General features: G+C 49.3%; 2 protein-coding genes across 2 annotated transcripts; one reads left to right on the forward strand and one right to left on the reverse strand.

Moving 5' to 3' along the window:
• The first annotated feature begins 6615 nt into the window (after positions 1 to 6615).
• C21H1orf174 (chromosome 21 C1orf174 homolog) lies at positions 6616 to 9650 on the forward strand. Its single transcript, XM_030964011.1, has 3 exons — positions 6616 to 6757; positions 7313 to 7798; positions 8556 to 9650. The coding sequence occupies exons 2-3, from the start codon at positions 7355 to 7357 to the stop codon at positions 8667 to 8669; spliced, it is 558 nt and encodes a 185-aa protein (XP_030819871.1). The 5' UTR covers positions 6616 to 6757; positions 7313 to 7354; the 3' UTR covers positions 8670 to 9650.
• Positions 9651 to 10380: 730 nt separating this feature from the next.
• Positions 10381 to 14376, reverse strand: DFFB (DNA fragmentation factor subunit beta). The gene is made up of 7 exons (XM_030964010.1): positions 14208 to 14376; positions 13844 to 13970; positions 13576 to 13764; positions 12805 to 12884; positions 12480 to 12653; positions 11986 to 12086; positions 10381 to 11507 (listed from the first exon to the last, which is right to left on the reverse strand). The coding sequence occupies exons 1-7, from the start codon at positions 14319 to 14321 to the stop codon at positions 11291 to 11293; spliced, it is 1002 nt and encodes a 333-aa protein (XP_030819870.1). The 5' UTR covers positions 14322 to 14376; the 3' UTR covers positions 10381 to 11290.
• Positions 14377 to 14379: the final 3 nt, after the last annotated feature.

Genomic DNA, 14379 nt, shown 5'->3' on the forward strand with positions numbered 1-14379 from the left:
TGCTCATCCATGGGCATTTGCTTGGACCAGCTCTGTCCTGGGAGATTTCCTCTGCCCAGAAATTGGTAACTCTTACATGCCAAGAATTAAAATTGTTGAGGGGTTTTAAACTTTATGTATTGAATTATTGCAAGACAAGTGACAGAAAGTGAGCAAGAGTTAATTATGTGACAGGGAGAGAAAGTGCCACTGTGCAGCAATCCTTTCAAAGGCAAACAGAAATATTTATAGACTCAGGACTGCACAACTTGCTGTGCTCTGACTCGAGATGTGCTACTGAATCACGGGGCAGCACTTCGGGATGGGGCTCTGGTGTGGGCCACAGCTCTGCTGAAAGGTAGGTCTCACCTCAAGCTGTGTTCAGAGGCAAGTGCTAATGAGAGAAAATCTGGTAGGATTTTGTCAAATCAGGGTTTAAAAACATCCTGGTGATGTCCTCTTTTCAGTCCCTCAGTAGATTTCCCTTTTTTCATGGCTGGCAGAGTGGCTGTGAGTGCTCACTGAGGTGACCCCAGCCCACACCACACCACCAGCTCTGTGGGGACAGTGCCCCAGTCCCTCCAGATTCGGAGCACATGCACAGCTTGTGCAGGTGCTCATTTCTCAGGTGATTTCCCACCACACCACAACACTTCTGTTCCATTCTGCCTTCCAAGCAGAGCTGCAAAGTGCAGAAGCTGGGAGAGGAGACAAAAAGGATCCTGAGATCAAACCCGATCAACATCTGCAAGCAGCCACCCCGCAGTCACCCTCCTGTGGGACACTCCCTGCCCTCCTTCAGTGCTCCCAAGGGTTACCCTGGGCAGAGCCACCCTTGGTGGGCACAGCCTCGGCTGTGTGCCCTCCACAGCTCTGGCCTGGCCCGGGATACTGTCGCTATTTTCAGGGACTGACTAATCCTGATGGGAGCAGGGAGAATCTGCTGTTACCTGCAGAGGACAGAGGGAAGGAGATAATTCATTCCCTGCAGGCAGGTTTTGAGTCAGATTTCCAATCATCTGCCTTTGGAGACCACCGAGCAAGCTTAAAAGAAATCTTTATATTTTTAGCAGTAACATAATAGTGGTGGAAATTTAATAAAATTCACCATCAAATATTTATCCCATTACATTGGCTTAAGTAATTTAAGATGCTGAAATCAACAAGGTGGGTTTATATTTAATGAGCCTTGTGTAAAACAGCCGCTTCCATCCTTGTCAGGTGTGTAGAGAAGACACTTGCATTCACTCAAAGAATTTTTATCTCCCCAAAGATATGGTGTTAAATAATGTACAACACTCACCAAAATGTTACCTGTCACTGGTGGAAAATCAGGCTGGGGCTCGGTGAGTCTGATGTTCACTGGCATGTAGGACAGAGGAAGGGCATTTTTAAATTATTATTATTTTAAATCTAACTAAGCAAATTATGCTGAGAGCAGCTTGGGCTCAGCTTTTGGATGAAGTTCAGCCTTGCTGAGTGTGGTGTTCCCAGCCTGTCCCTCTGACAGCTGGGCAGGGTGGCAATGCCAGGACCAGGCTCAGCTACCTGCAGGCAGGGGAACTGGAGGAAACAGAGAGAAGCTGTTTGTTCCTGAGATGCCCTGTTCCAGCTGGGAGCAGCACACTCAGAGCTGCAGAACACAACTGCTCCAGCTCCCTGGGGTGCCTAGCAAAGCAACCAGGCAGAATCTGGGTATCTCTCCCATGGAGACAGGCTGGGAGAACTGGGGGTATCCAGCCTGGAGAACAGGAGGTTCTGGGGAGAACTCAAAACCCCTTGCAGTGCCTAAAGGGGCTCCAGGAGAGCTGGAGAGGACAATGGACAAGGGCATGGAGTGACAGGACAAGGGGGCATGGCTTTAAACTAAAAGAGGCGAAATATAGAGTTGATTTTAGGGGGAAATTCTTCCCTGCGAGAATTCTTCCCTCACCGAGAGAGTGGTGAGGCACTGGCACAGGTTTCTGAGAGAAGCTATGGCGGCCTCATCCATGGAGGTGTCCAAGGCCAGGCTGGACAGGGCTTGGAGCAACCTGGGATCGTGGAAGGTGTCCCTGCCCATGGCAAGGGGTCGGAACGGGATAAGCCTTAACGTCCCTCACACCTCAACCATCCTGTGTCTCCCTGATTTGGCCTCCTGGCAGGAGGGCAGACAGGCTTGGTGGGGGCTGAGCCTCTCCCACGAGAACGGAGAGAACTCCTTGTTCCCCCACATCCTTTATCTCGCCACGTTCCCCCGTATCTCCTCGTGTGGCCCACCCTGCATGTCCCGCCGTGTCCCCCGTGTCCCCGAGTCCACGAGCGGCGCGGCCGCACCGCCGGTCTCACACTGACCCCCAGCGTCAGGCGGCGGCTGAGCCCGAGCTGCTGCCCCGGCCGGGAAGTTCGATAGGAATGAAACCCTAATTAAACCCTAATTAGAGCCTGTAGCAAAGCGACGCAACAAAGCGGGAAGCGGAGGGGCGGGAGCGCCTGTTCCCACGGCTACAGTTACTGCAGCACTAAAATTGATCCAGGAAAAGGTTTCTGTAGCTGATGCTTTTTAACAGCCAGCCCAAGTTGCCAGTAAATCATTAAAATCCTTGTAATCAGTCTCCTGGAGCAAAGGTAAGGATTTGGACCCAGTGAGATGCTTTGTGCTGGGAGAGATTTACTTGTGGTTTGTGAAATACTTTAAAAATCAATATGCCAGGAGCAAGAGGAGCTTAGGGAGGGCAGGAGACCTGGGGCAGGTGGAATTCACTGGGCAGTGTTTGGAGGTGCCTTAGGAAGGATTTGCCAGGCAATCACTAGAGATGGTTACAAAAAGTGCATCAGTAGTAGGGGGATAAGAGCATGAGCAGCAGGGCTCCAGGAAAGGGTCTGAGGCAGAATCCTGGCAGGGCTCCAGCTGTACCCATCACAAGAACCCCAGTCCCAAACAGTCCCTCAGACAGGTACTGCAACCCCCCAGGCTCGGCTGGGCTCTCTGCACTCGCTGTTCTCCGATGTTCCTTATGGTTTGTCATTAACGAATGTCACAGGTTTCCTCTTTGTTGCTCTTTCTCACAAAGCCCACGTACAGCTCTGTCGTGTTAATTAATTTCTTCAGATACTGCCTTTCCATGTTTGGTCGTTGATAAAACACTTGCTAGAAATCCAAAATAAGACTCAAAGAGATTTCTCACATGGCAAGCATAAAGTTTCATTATGTACTGTAAATTGCCTGTGATTTCCGTGTCAAGGCTCACCAGCTCCTGATGTGAGCACTCGTCTGTGATGGAAATGAGGAGGTTATTCCATGTGAGTGGTGCAAAGGTCCTCAGGTCAGCAGTGCTCAGGGCAGCTGCATCGGAGGGCTGCAGATCCTTGTGAATTTCCGTTCTAGATGGGGTATGGACTCCCAGAGAATTTCCCAGGACACAGTGCCTCTGGGAGCCCAAAATGGCAGTTCATAGAATCATGGTTTGGCTTAGAAGGGACCTTGAAGATCATCCAGTTCTAACTCCCTGCCATGGGCAGGGACGCCTTCCTTAGACCAGGTTACTCAGAGCCCCATCCAGCCTCAAATCTCACCAACATTACCTGAGCTGGCACGACAACACCATGTGATGGAAGGGAACCGCAGCTAAACATTTTTTCTTCAAATCTTCAACACAAGACCAACTCTTCCTGCTGAGGAGGCAGAGGAGGCAGCCAGAAGGATGCAGCAGGGAGCAAGGTTCCTGATCCTGGTTACTGAGAAGTCAATCTTCCTCCTGCTTTCTCCCCAGAAGAATTCAGCCACTTGAACCCCACCCACCTTTTCCACGGCAGGAAAAGGCCAGCAAGCGCTCCTGATGGATGGCTGTTCAGTATGACAGACCTCACATTCAACAGTTAACAGCCAGCATGTTTACAGGCAACATTTTTTTTGGCTGCTGTCCCTGGCATGTCATTCATGTTTAGCCAAATGAACTGGGAGGATTATAACAGACAGGGACACTGGTGCAAGTGACAGGCGCAGAGACAAGTGCTGCAAGAAGCTCATTTGCACATCAAGTTTCACAGCCCGGCTCTCCCTTCCTGCTCCATAAGCTCATCAGCTGCTGCTGCACAGCCGCCAGTTTTCACAGGAATCATGGAGCTCACAAAACCCTCTTTTTATTTTTTCTTCCCTGCCTACTTAGACAACAGATTCTAACATAACCCATTTTTTAAATATGGAGAATAAGCCCCCTTTTATGTGGAAATGTGGGTTTAATGTAAATAGCTCGTGCTGCTCTGATTCTCTCAGAGGGCTGTTGGCTGTTGGCAGTCCCCCTGTTGCCTTTCAAATCACTTGGGAGTCACTGCTGTTGAGATGGGGACGGATCTCAGAGGGATCCACAGTCTCTCCTGGGTGCTTCCTGCGCTATGTGACAGTTTTTATCTCAACCGTATTTCAGAATATGCAGCAACATCTGAAGCTGTGAAATTGTCACTACCTGCCCCCAAAATAACGTGGTTAAAGGAGGGAATAGGGAGAGTGTGACATGAGAGCTCTGGATGGAGCCCTGCCATCCCAGCTCCATCTAAACTGCTGTGTCCCTTGCACCCTGTGTCCAAGGCCACCCCACAGAGCCTCACGTGCTTGTAGCTGTACCTCACCCCATGCCAGGTCACCAAAGGCCATGGGAATGGTCAGGGCTTTGCCACCTCCTTCTCAGTGCTCAGTCACATCAGCTTTCCAAAGCAGCATAAAACCCCAGAAACATACAGTGTTGTGAAAAGTATTTATTAGAATTAAATTTTCCTTACTATTTTCAGTTTGTTGTGGAAATTAAAACAAGAACCACGTTTTCCAGCTGCAGAAATGCTGCTTTTCAGCCAGCTTTAGTCTGCGGCTGTTTACAAGACAGTATAAGTTTTCACTGCCTAACAAAAACAATCATCTGTATTCCATGGCTGCAAGCAACAACACTGTGAGAGAGTGGAGCAAGTCAAGGAGGTTTTGGAGAAGAATATGAATTATCTCACCCGGAGAACAAAGCATAGATGGACCCTGAGCACCGAGGGAAATTGCACAACAACGTGCAGGCGAGTCTCCAAACCTGCATGGTTTAACTGGGGGATTTTATATTTTTGAGAAAAAATGTATTTCTTGAATATCCCCATAGGTACAGTCTTGCCACTTATTTCTGCGATTTAAATTGTTGCTTCTGTTTTTTAAGGCCAGGCTGAATGGACAAGCATTTAATCAGCCAAGTTGGATGGAGGAGCACAGGTACCACTGAGACTCGTGGGACAACTCTGCAATGAGCAAGAACATTAAAGGCTGCTATAAAGAAACAAGCTCCTGTGCCCTCAGATGGACAGAATTATAAAAATCCCCACAGCATCCCCAAAGCACTGAATTAACTGGAGAAGGAGCTGTGTTTAATGTGATGGATGGAGCCCGCGGGCCTCATAGTGGGGACGTGGCCGTCAGGGCACCGGTACCTGCCATCGCTCCCCACAGCACCTCCCTGGGAACATCAGACAGGATAATTACGTACTTAAATCTGGGTGCTTTACTACACAGAAATTCATCTGCTACCCTCAGAGTCCTTGAAGTTAAAGAGGGATTTGAGTTACTGACATAATTTGTTCCCTGAGGGCTGTGGAAAGCAGAGAGAAGAACATCTGAATAATAACTCTTCGACCACGTCTTGAATGGGAGCGAGCGCTGCTCCAGAGTGAGACACAATGGGAAGCAAACGATTTCAAATGTTTATAAGCTACATAGCTCCCAGGCAGGATGAGGCTGCGTTTTTCCCCAAGCAGCTGGGAGGGAGGTCCTTCAGAAACTGTAATTGCAGCCTTCCAATACTTGACGGGAACTTATTGGAAAGATGAGGCAAGACTATTTACCAAAGCAGGTAGTGACAGGACAAGGAGGAATACGTTTAAACTGATAGAGAATAGGTTTAGATTGGATATTGGGAAGAAATTCTTGGCTGTGACGGTGGGGAGGCCCTGGCACAGGGTGCCCAGAGAACCTGTGGCTGCCCCACCCCTGGAAGTGCTCAATGCCAGGCTGGACAGGTCTTGGAACAACCTGGGATAGTGGAAGATGTCCCTGCCCGTGGCAGGGAGTGGGACTGGATGGTTTTCAAGGTCGCTTCCAACCCACCCAATTGTGTGACCTGTGACGAGCTGCTTTGTGCTCACTTTGCCAAAGCTTCCTTAAGGTGATGCTGTCTGTGGTCCAAGCTAGGTGCTGCTCTGTGTGAGGGGCTGCTCTGTGAGAGGGGCTCCTGTGTGTGAGGGGCTATAATGTGTGAGGGGCTCCGTTGTGAGAGGGGCTGCTGTGTGTGAGGGGCTGCGGCGTGTGAGGGGCTCCTGTGTGTGAGGGGCTGCGGCGTGTGAGGGGCTCCGGCGTGTGAGGGGCTCCGGTGTGTGAGGGGCTCCGGCGTGTGAGGTGCTTCTGTGTGTGAGGGGCTGCGGCGTGTGAGGGGCTCCGGCGTGTGACGACCGTGGGCTCCTAGCCCTCACTTGGTGGGATGAGGCTGCCCTTTCCCCGGAGCCCTTTGTCGGTGCCCGCAGCCCTTTGCTCGGTGCTCGGTGCTCGGTGCCCGCTCGCCCCGGGGCTCCTGAACGGAGCTCCACAAGATGGCGAGCGCGGGCCCGCGCGCGGCCCAAGATGGCGGCGGGCGGCGCGGCGCGGGGCCGGAGGCGCTCGGACACCCGCGGCCCCGCTCGGCCACGATCCCGGCACCGGGCCCGGCGCTCCGCGGAGGCGGCCCCGGCAGCCGACCCCGCACAGCCCGCAGGGGAAGCAGCCGACACGGCGAGCCCGGTAGGAAGGACAGGGCCAGGTGGGATGGTGTGGGAGGGAAAGGCCGCGGGGCCGGGCGGTCGCAGTAGGGGAATCTCAGGTGATTATTAACAGCTACAATCTGAGCATCATCCTGTGGGAATTATCAGGAGAATTGAAGTTAATTTATAGCCGTTCCCGCTCCTCCCACGGCGTTGTTTGTGCCAGTGCAGAAATACAGAGCAGATTTAGTTGCTCTCCGTGCTGGGTGATGACAGGCCTGGCACAGTAATTCCCATTAGCATCAGTCTTAAGAAAATAAGAACATGGTGATTGACCTCTTACTGTGATAGTTTATTCTCTGAGACAAGTGTTTTTCTCTTGCTGGTGATGGACTGTATATTGTGGTTTATATAAGCCGTCTGCTCCTCGTCTCTCTTTACATGTGCTTTATACTAATTACTTTTCTTAGAAGGTTTGGATCAAAATGCCACTTGTGTGATGGAGCCCTTCTGTTCCTTTGCAAGTAAAGAGACGAGGTGATTTTATTCTTCTTTATTTCAAGTGAGCTTTACGATCTTGTCTTTTTTCTAACAGTGTTCATCACATGAAGCTGCTGAAGGACAACCTGCAAAGAGGATGAAATATGAAGAAAGCAATCTAAAATCAGAGCTAGAGGGACTCACGTGTGAAAGTGGAAACCTTGCTGCGCTGGGGGAAACACCTAAAACATCTGATGAGGATGGAGGTTTAGAAGATCCAAGACACAGCAGTATAATCCAACAGGAAAAAGATGAAAGCATTCCAGAGACTGATGAAGGGAAGCAGGAGAAGGAGCATGGTGTTTCTCTGGAGCCACACATGGTGAAATCCAGCAGTGCTCCATTAAAAACGGCTGGATATCTGCACCACTATCACGTGTTCAGTGAAGAGGAGAGCAGCTGTGGGAGCTTTGATGGGGCCACCTCGGAGGATGCGGATTGCCCACGGAGGCCGATGTTCCTGGAGCACAGCAGTGGCCTCTCGGATGAGGACAGCAACCAGCCCATGCCAGTGCACCGGTTCTTTGGAGATGTTGAGCTGGTGAGATGATGAGTCTGTTCCTGCTTTAGACCCTGCCCTGGTCTGCTTAAAATTTGCCTCAAAATTCTTGGTGAATTTGACCAATATTGTTGGGCCCTGTACTCCAGATAAAACTGTCTCCATCAGAGATTAAATTACTTGCCCAGCTAAATTAATTTCAGGTGTAAAATCTTTCTTATTTAGACTTTTTAGTCCAATTCCATGAGATAGGTATTTTTACTGATAACGACATTATGGAGACACAATATTGTTGGCAAAATAGATTTTTGCTGGTCTTTGGTTCTTTACAGAATCATAGAACAGCTTGGGTTGGAGAGATCTTAGAAATCATCCAGTTCCAGCCCTGCTGCATTGGGATTGCTTGGAATGGAAACTGGTTTCTGTCTGCCTTAGCTTTTGAACTGACCCAAGGGCCAGAACTTTACATTTGAATCCCTTTAACAAGCATAACTTTGGGGCAGGTGATGCTGCCACCTTTTAGGTGTTTCTTGTGCTATTTGGGGAGCAGTGAGGATTTGTTTAGGGAACCTTCACCCTCTGCCAATCCTCTTCACAGCAGTGGAAGGAATGCCAGCTCTGAGAGTGCCCATGGGTCTGGTTTGGGCAGACTCCCCTCAAAGCCCCACAGCTTTAGCTTTGTGCTGCTGCTGCCCAGCTGAGGGTTGGTTCCTGTGTCAGCTGAGGGAGGATGGGAGCTGGAGGTAGGAGTTCTGCCTCCACAGACTTTTTCCTTGTTGATTTAATCTTTTCCCTCCAGCACCTCCCAGCAGTTGTGCTCCCGAGTGTGACGAGGAGCAGGCGAGAAGCCAGGAAGCTCCATTTCATTGCAAAGGAAGATGATGAAGAGGAGGAAGAAGAGGATGATGTCTAATAACAGACTGTAAACAAACCCTTCTTCTTTCTCTTTGTGACCACATGGCAACGGCTGTGTCAGTAACATCAGGTGTCTGTTTGCCTTTTCTCAGGGAGAGAATTGGGAGAGTTTGTTTTGCTGGAATTGGCAGATACAGTATTCCAGTTATTATCTGGGGCAAATACTGAGTTTTCAGTGATTTGGAAATAAAGTATAATTGAGCACTTTACCACTGATATTTAAGAAAAAATCCCAGGGTACATAGACGTTCTTATGGCTTTTTTTGTAAATTTGAGCCTCTATCTTGAGAAAGTACTTGGTTTCACTCCTTTTTTTGCAAAATAGTCAAGAAAAAGATGCTGGAGCAAGGTTATTTATCTTTTAATTCTGCAATGTCTGTGGCATCCAGGTAATAAAGGAGCCAGCTGACTCCCTGGTATAAAGAAGGTCAAAGGTCTTCCTTGTGTGGGTTGTTTACACCTAACCCAGGACCAATTAAACCTCTAAAATGCAGTTCTGCTGGCAAAATGAAATGCAGGCTGTCAGAATGGATTCAGTGTGCTCATCTCTGCGAGTTCAGCACGTTTTCATTGCACGTCAGCTCCCCAGACACCCACCCCGTGGTGCTGCCTCCTCCCTCCACCTGTTGCTCTAAGTGTTGTCCTCCGTTGATTTCCAACTGATTTCCAGCAAGGATTTTGGAAACAAATGCTTTGGTGGTGATACACAACAAATACCTTCCCTTGGATTTGATAGACAGAGGAATATTGCTGAGGCTGTGGGGCAGCCCCCTCTGCATGTTTAAAAAAACAAAAGGAGCAACCTCAGCCGATTCCAGGAACTGTTAATTCACCCAGTGTTTGTGGGAATATTTCTTTGAAAGTGTGATTATGCAATAAGCTTCTAGATATTTATTGTTATAGCTCCTTCTATGTTTCTAAAAATAGAGAGAAAACGTTATCAGCAGATGGTTTAAATAAATATTAATTTCTACAGCTAGAGCTTGTTAAACATTCAAAAGTTGTAAGGCAAACAAATTGCATATGCATGGCATGGTAATGCATTCCCATTTCCACTCCAGCTGATGCATTGTTTCTGTCAAAGATATTTCTTGGCTCCTTTTCACTCTAATTCTGTAACACGGAAAAATCCAGATTTTTTAATTGCATATTCATAGTTCCAGCCCAGCTCTGTGTTGCTGCAGCTCCTCCCAGCATTCCTTCAGTGCTGTGTTTGCTGCTGGCTCTTTCTAGCAAACACAGTTTCACACACAGACATTCATTTCACTTGCAAAATGCATTTTTGGTTTGGGGGACATGTGCCACACAGGTGACACTGGGTTTGTCACCAGAATCCTGCCAGTGCCCTCCCCAGTGTCAAACAGTGCAGGAGGGGAAGCTGGAAGGATTGATTGCATGCAGTGGAATTAGAAATCCTGTGTTAAAAATGCACCTCCTTGCTTTCCAGATTGCACTGTTTGGGAGGGGACTGAGTTTGTTGTTTAAAGTAAATCAATATTCTATGTAGCAAAGCTTCCAAGACCCAGTAATTTGGGGCTCAGGCAGAAATATCATTTCCACACAATTTCATGTGGACTAACTGGTCCAGGACCAACAATATGAGGGAAAACAGAGCTTTTTCTAGTTATTTACAGAGCAGTAAGTAGCTGGTGCTCAATTCATAAACACATTTCCCTTCATGCTCTATCACACCTGATTAATGTCTCGTGCACCTTCATGTACTCACACAAACACAGATGTGGGGGCATTTTTTTATTTAAAATGTTCACATGATTTACATTGACAATCCCAAAAGTTCAGTTGCTATCAGCTGGTATTAAAAAAAAAATTCAAGTAAAAAATTGAACTATTCCTGATTTGTTGCCTGAGGTAGGAAATATTTTACCAAAGCAATATTCTCCAAGGCAGTGGGTAAACATTACTGTAAACATGATCATTATAGCTGTCCTTCCTGGCAGTGCATCAAGTAAAACTCAAGCTGGAGGCAGAAAATGTTAGAAAGGAGAGGGAAATCAGCAGGGAAGATGGCAAACAAAGGTGGAAAAAGCAAAAAAAAATCTCATGGCCTTGCTCTTCTTTCTAGGAGATGCACATCTGAAGCAATGGCAAAGGGGCAGGTGGGGATGAGAGCAGGAGTTTGGCACAGGTGAGGTGGCAGCTCTGCTGCTGAATCACCTCTGGCATTCCTGAAGCTACCTGCAAAAGGCACAGATAAAACATGATCCTAAATCCTTCTTTGGTTTTGGCTTAATCTCCAGAGGAATAGGAGTCTATGAGCCCCTGCAGGTTAGTTTGTAGAAAAATGTTTTGTCCAAGTTTCATTTCTATGTACTGTGAGTTTTGGTACAACACTGACCTGAGATGACAGGGTAGACTCAAGAGTCAGTTCATTTTCTACCTTTATCACACTTGATTTGAGGGAGGCTTGTAAGGAGTGGGAAGGCAGGAGAAGAGAATTAAATGGGATATTGGAGTGTGCTTTGTGAGGCTCTGGTTGGGTTACCCAGCCAGTCTTGTGCCAGGGATTCTCAAATAGTTCTTATTTAAGAAATTGGAGCTATTTAAAAATAACAGATTGACATGATTGAAAAAAGCAGCAGGTCCTTTCCAGAGACAGCACTAGGGAATCTCATGGGTTTGCTTCCTCTTTCTGTAAATCCTGGTTTTGTCACAGCTGAGGTTATGATTGGTTTTCTTATGGCAAGCAATATGTACGAGTTTTAAATTATCCAGGGTAAACAGCAGCTGATAGAAGTATTCCCAGTTCACTTCTCTCCCATCTCGTGTTTTGACAGCTTCTGCCAGTTCTGGGACAACAGCACGTTTCTTCTCAATTCTTGGGGACACAAAAGAGAAGACAATATTGCCATCAGGAGTTTTTTCAGAATAATCAAGCCTCCATCTTCCTTTCAGAGCCAGGCAGAACTGGAATTCTTTCTCCATTACTAGGCATATGATTTTTTTCCCCCCAAGGAAATTAGTTTAGCAAATCTTGTTTGCTTCACACCAACATTTGAAATGGTTCAGAGGGGATTTTGCTGGAGAGGAGAATTCACACGGATAGTGCAGTGAGGAGGGGGTTTGCTTCCACACACAGAAAATCTGCACAGAAGCAAAGCAGCTAATGAGAGGCAGCATTTCATCTGTCTTCAGGGTTTTGTTCTCACAGCAGCTGCAGCATCCCAGCACCTTTTCTCACCACATATTCACAGCAGAGCTGACTGCACAGCGGGGGGAAGGGGCTGAGGCTGAACCTTTCTGGTGAAGCTGAAGGCCACAAAGCACCTAGGTCTGGATTAACACTTTGTACGTACATGTGGTCGAGATTCCAGGTGCTGAAGAGGATCCTGCTTTCCCTGTTGCTGTAGGGGTTGATGGAATGCTTACACGGGCAGTCATCTCTGTCAAAAGGTCCCTGTGAAAGGTGTCACACTTGTCACCCCACAGTGGTCCTGCCACATGCTAGAGATCCTGCACCCACATCCCCCCCAGCCTGGCACTGCACCCCGGCAGCTCTTTCCTTCCTCTGATGTTGAGGGGGAATGGGATCAAACCGAAAAAAGGGGAAGTTTAAGTCAGGTATGCAGAAGAATTTCTTCCCTGTGAGGTGGTGGAGCCCTGGCACAGGGAGCCCAGAGAAGCTGTGGCTGCCCCATCCCTGGAAGTGTCCAAGGCCAGGCTGGATGGGGCTGGGAGCAAACTGGGCTAGTGGAATGTGCCCCTGCCATGGCAGGGGTAGAATGAGATGATCTTTAAGGTCTCTTCCCACCCAAACCATTCTGTGATTCTTCAGGAAGGCTGCAGGTACCTGACAGGAGAACCACCCCTCTGCAGTGCACAGGCGTGCTGCCTCCTCCTTCTCCCTTCTGTCAAAGTAGCACCCGTTGTACTTCACAGATTTCAGTTTATCTGCCATCAGGTCGATTATCCCTCTGTAGGCATCTCGTGCTGCAGGATGAACGTTTGAAATAAAACCAGTAACCTAGAGGGGGGAAACCCAGCAATCACTCCTCAGTTCCTGTGGCAGCCTGAGGCTCTTTTCTACAATCACAACTGTAGAAATACTTTATATTCCTGCAGCCACAGAATTACTGTTACAGCTTGACAAAAGTTACTTCAACAGAAACTTTTACCTCTCTCATGTAGCCTCGCATTCTGCTCTCACAGCTATGCCGAAGGTAGCTGGATTTGTTCTTGAACCGAGACTCCAGCCCTGGAGGGAATGAGATTATTTTATACCTCAGCTGGTACAAAATAATCTCATTCATACAAAATACAGCTCCTGCCCAGCTGGGAGTTCATGCTGGCTTTCCACTAACTCAGATTGCACAGTTTTTTAATTTCCCATTTTTATTTTACTGGTTCAGGACTACTGTGCTCTTAAGCATTTAAAAGGATGCTGTAGAGCATCTGCTGAGAGAGCAGGAGCTGGTATTGTTATGTTTCTTGTTACTCTGTATATGTAGAACACCAAGAAATTGTGAAAGGAAAACAATTGTTGGGGAAGAGCTGCAGTAATGGCTTGGGAATGGGAAGGGAGACTTGCAAATTGTAAAGAGAACATAAAGCTGGCAGAGATGTCCCAGTTATCCATATACTATTAGCAAATCATTAAAACATCATAAATGCAGATTTATATTAATAGGGGAAATGCATTCCAGAGCTATCTTTATTAAACCAATAGGGAACACCATTTTAAAAACCCCATTATCTGATACTAAATGTGCATGTCCTTTAAAGAAACCTAAAGACAGGTGCTAATGGAAGGGATAACTAAAGCCCTGACTGAGTACCCGATCCCACCAGCCAGAAGAGCTCCCAAACTTTGCTTTAAGAGAAGTGACTTTTCAGAGCAGAGCAACACCTGGGAGTCCCGTAGCAGCTTCCTACGGCAACCAACGCACCTTCAAACCATTTCTTGTCGTCTTCCTTGTCCTCGGCCAGGATGTTTTCGCTCAGGTTGTGGATGAGATCCGCCAGCAGCCTCTGCCTGTGGGGAGCCCGCTCGTCCGTCAGCAGCCTCCGCGCAGCCTCCACCACAGCGCCCTGCTGGCTGCAGAACGCGGCCAGGAGCCGCTCGATGTCGCTGGCACCTGGGGCAGGTGAGGCGGCACCGGCTGAGCCCTTGGGGCCACCGCTGCCCCCGCGCCCCCCGCCCGGCCCCGCACTCACAGCCCCGCCAGCTTTCCCCGGGGGCCAGCAGCACCAGCTCCGTCTGCGGCGGCAGCGCTCGGAAGTAGCTCTCGGTCAGCTCCGTGCCGTCCTCGTAGAGGCAGAGGCGGCTGCCTGCCAAGGGAAGCTGCCCCACGGGCGGCTGAGACCCTGCTCCGGGACAGACCCCGGCTCCGGGCGGCCCCGACGCAGTGGCTGCAGCTCCGCACGCGTCTCGGCGGGCAGCTCCAGCCCCGGCCCGGAGCTGCGGCACCCGCTACTCCCGGTCCCGTCCAGCATCGGCAGATCCGCCCGCATCTGTAAGCAGCATCCCAGCCTGGCATCGTCCCGTCCCGCACCGTCCGCAGCCCGGTCCGCCCCGCACCTGCAGCAGCCGGCAGCCCTTCCTCAGCAACCCGCGCAGGCTCCCGGCCGCCACCCCGAACTTCTGCGGGCTGCCGCACCCGCGCAGGCGGAAGGGCCGCAGCGGCTCCGCCATGGCCGGGCCGGGCCGGTGCCGCTCCCCGCCCGGGGCCGGTGTCGGTGTCCGGGCCGGG

This window comes from Camarhynchus parvulus, chromosome 21 (assembly GCF_901933205.1).
Source record: "Camarhynchus parvulus chromosome 21, STF_HiC, whole genome shotgun sequence".
NCBI lineage: Eukaryota > Metazoa > Chordata > Aves > Passeriformes > Thraupidae > Camarhynchus > Camarhynchus parvulus.

Coding starts and splice junctions, on each gene's coding strand:
- C21H1orf174 (XM_030964011.1), top strand. CDS start 7,355: ATGAAATATGAAGAAAGCAATCTAAAATCAGAGCTAGAGGGACTCACG. Junction 7,799..8,555: donor TCTTTGGAGATGTTGAGCTG/GTGAGATGATGA, acceptor TTTTCCCTCCAG/CACCTCCCAGCAGTTGTGCT.
- DFFB (XM_030964010.1), bottom strand. CDS start 14,321: ATGGCGGAGCCGCTGCGGCCCTTCCGCCTGCGCGGGTGCGGCAGCCCG. Junction 13,765..13,843: donor CGGGGAAAGCTGGCGGGGCT/GTGAGTGCGGGG, acceptor CACCTGCCCCAG/GTGCCAGCGACATCGAGCGG. Junction 12,654..12,804: donor TGCGAGGCTACATGAGAGAG/GTAAAAGTTTCT, acceptor TCCCCCCTCTAG/GTTACTGGTTTTATTTCAAA.